This window comes from Bos grunniens, chromosome 1 (assembly GCF_055505025.1).
Source record: "Bos grunniens cultivar Pamir isolate PY7600 chromosome 1, Bosgru_T2T1.0, whole genome shotgun sequence".
Classification (NCBI taxonomy): Eukaryota; Metazoa; Chordata; class Mammalia; order Artiodactyla; family Bovidae; genus Bos; species Bos grunniens.
Genome location: NC_141165.1, coordinates 114,891,370 through 114,894,682, shown reverse-complemented (window position 1 = coordinate 114,894,682; position 3,313 = coordinate 114,891,370). Strand labels below are relative to the sequence as shown.

The window sequence follows — 3,313 nt, the reverse complement described above, 5'->3', positions numbered from 1 at the left end:
TATCAAGTTTTAAAACAGCTTTTCCCTTTTTCCTCTTTCAACCTCATCAAGAGGCTTTTGAGTTCCTCTTCACTTTCTGCCATAAGGGTGACACTATCTGAGGTTACTGATATTTCTCCCAGCAATCTTAATTCCAGCTTGTGTTTCATCCAGCCCAGCATTTCACATTATAGGGAGACATAATTGACGTACTCTTGACAGAGTACATACCTGACAGAGTACATACTTGACAGAGCCTTGACGTACTCCTTTCCCAATTTGGAACCAGTCTGTTGTTTCATGACCAGTTCTAACTGTTGCTTCTTGACCTGCATACAGGTTTCCTAGGAGGCAGGTAAGGTGGTCTGGTATTTCCATTTCTTTTGAATTTTCCACAGTTTATTGTGATCTACACAGTCAAAGGCTTTAGCGTAGTCAATGAAGCAGAAGTAGATGTTTTTCTGGAAGTCTCTTCCTTTTTATGACCCAATGGATGTTGGCAATTTGATCTCTGCCTTTTTCAAGCTTGAATATCTGGAAGTTCTCGGTTCAGGTATTGTTGAAGCCTAGTTTGGAGAATTTTGACCATTACTTTGCTAGCATTGAAATGAGTGCAATTGTGTGGTAAGTTTGAATGGCTAAGCCTATATCTAGTTCCCTCACTCTAAATTCACAGGGAAAGTCAGTTTTCAGAATTTTGGCTTCTAAAGTGAATGACAGTTTTTGTCTACCATCAAGAATCATGTGGCAGAAAAGAGGATCAGATGATGTAGCAAAATCCATTTTAATTTAACTGCCTCACATTTAATTCTTTTCACCTTATGAATGCTGTCCACTAGATAAGTCATAAGTATGTTTTCTGCCACCTCAATGATTCCCAAGTCATTATTTCTATTAAGCTCTTGGAGAATGATACTGCTAGGTTTATGTCACTTCAATGTTCAGAGGATGTTCTTAGCAAAAATTGGCCACTGTATCTGAGTTTTCAATCTTAATTTTTGATAATCATCTAACCAGACACCAACTGACTGTTTTACCTTTATTTATAACTCTTCACATCTAATGACTTTACCTTCTGATTTATTTTGATTTGTCTGCCTTCTTCAAAATTTTCAATGTCATATCACACATGGAATAAAAACTTCACAAACGTTTTAATCACTTGGGGAACATTTATAAAATACATATTACTAGACATAATCTATGACCTACTGAATCAGTTTCTACAGTAATACCTCAGAATCTGTATTTTGTACCAAAACTCCCCCAGACAATTCTGTTACATAATATGGTATGGAAATCCCTTCATAAAAGTTCCAGTTTACTGATCAATATTTATGACACCAGGGTCTTCAGCCTGCAGCCTATTTTCTACAGTCAAGTACATATTTAAAAAAAAAAAATGGTGAAGACACTCCATGTCTCAAAAATTTTCAATGTCTGTCTATTCCTTGAAGAATAAAATTTAAGATCTTTCACATGGCATTCAATTCATTTTATAATCCAGGGCCTTCTAACATCTTTACTTTTTTTTTGGCTGCACTGGGTCTTCATTGCTATATGCAGGTTTTATCTAGTTGTGGTGAACGGGGGCTACTTTTCACTGTGGTGAGCAGGCTTCTCATGGCACTGGCTTTTCTTGTTCCAGAACACAGGCTCTAGGGCCCATGGACTTCAGTAGCTGTGGCACAAGGGCTCAGTAGTTGTGACGAATGGGCTGAGTTGCCCCATGGCATGTGGGATCTTCCTGGACCAAGGATCAAACCCATGTCCCCTGCATTGCAAGGCACATTCTTAACACCTGGATCACAAGGGAAGCCCCACATCTTTACTTTTGATGCATAATGTCTTAATGTCTTCTCTTCTATACCTGTTAATTATTGTACATACTTTGAAATAAAATAGTTGCATTTTTCTAATCTAATAATTTTCTAAATACTTTTCATGTATTTTAGAAGAGTAAATAAAATAAAGGGCATTCAGGCTAGTGTATGGTTTTATTTCAATTATTTTCACCAAATTTTCTTTCTTAAATGATTGATGACTGTCCTTTTTACATTCACTATATTTGATTTCAGAGGCCTTCTATTAAGGATATGGGAAGAAAAAATGCAACAGAGCTGACAGAGTTTGTTCTCACAGGACTTACATATCAACCAGAATGGCAAATCCCTCTGTTCATGCTCTTCTTGTTTATATATATCTTCACTATCATGGGGAACCTGGGTTTGATTGCTGTCATCTGGAATGACCCTCACCTTCACACCCCCATGTACTTATTCCTTGGGAGTTTAGCCTGTGTGGATACTTGGTTATCCTCCACAGTGGTCCCCAAGATGCTGGTCAACATCTTCACCAAGAATAAGAGGATATCTCTCTCTGAATGCATAGTGCAATTCTTTTCCTTTGGAGTCAGTGCAACCACAGAATGTTTTCTGCTGGCAACTATGTCATATGATCGTTATGTAGCCATATGCAATCCATTACTTTATCCAGCGATTATGACTAACAGACTATGCATGCGAATGTTAATTTCATCACTTACAGGCGGCCTTCTTCACGCCTTACTTCACACATGTTTTTTATTCAGATTAACCTTTTGTAATTCTAACATAATACATCAATTTTATTGTGACATCATGCCGTTGTTTAAAATTTCTTGTACTGATCCTTCTATTAATGTTCTGGTGATATTTATTTTCTCTGGTTCAATTCAAGTGTTCACCATCCTTATTATTCTGGTCTCTTATACACTAGTTCTCTTTACAATTTTAAGGAAGAAGTCTGCACAAGGCATAAGGAAAGCATTCTCCACCTGTGGTGCCCACCTCCTATCTGTCTCCTTATACTATGGGACTCTTCTTTTCATGTATGTGCGCCCTGGATCCACACGAGCAGATGATCAAGATATGATGGATTCTCTATTTTACACTGTCATAATTCCTTTCTTAAATCCAATTATCTACAGCCTGAGAAATAAGAAAGTCATAAATTCACTGACAATAATGTTAAAGAGAAATATTTAGATCTAATACTAATATGTGTTTTCTTAGTTGAAAACAACACAAAACTATGTAGATTAGAGCTCAATTTTGTTTGCATTCACAACTACCCTATTATTTTAATGACAAGATTTCAGTACTCAATAAATTCTTTAAGATATTTATATATCTTATTAAAAGAGACAGGGAATTTTAATCAAATGTCCATATCATGTTAAAATAAATAAAGAAGAATTTAAAATGGGAAAGTCCCTGGCTATCCAGTGCTTAGGACTATACACCATCACTGCTGATGGCCTGAGTTTGATCTCTGGTCTGGAAACTAGGATACT

The 3,313-nt window shown here is 36.5% G+C and overlaps 1 protein-coding gene across 1 annotated transcript; it reads left to right on the top strand.

Annotated features, from left to right (window-relative positions):
* The first annotated feature begins 2,039 nt into the window (after nt 1–2,039).
* Nucleotides 2,040–3,005, top strand: LOC147380128 (olfactory receptor 5H2-like). Its single transcript, XM_086410794.1, has one exon. It carries the CDS (start codon nt 2,076–2,078, stop codon nt 3,003–3,005), a length of 930 nt encoding a protein of 309 aa, XP_086266920.1. The 5' UTR covers nt 2,040–2,075.
* The last annotated feature ends 308 nt before the right edge of the window (nt 3,006–3,313 follow it).

Bases quoted from the DNA above. Each gene is read 5' to 3' on its own strand.
- LOC147380128 (XM_086410794.1), top strand. From the start codon at position 2,076: ATGGGAAGAAAAAATGCAACAGAGCTGACAGAGTTTGTTCTCACAGGA.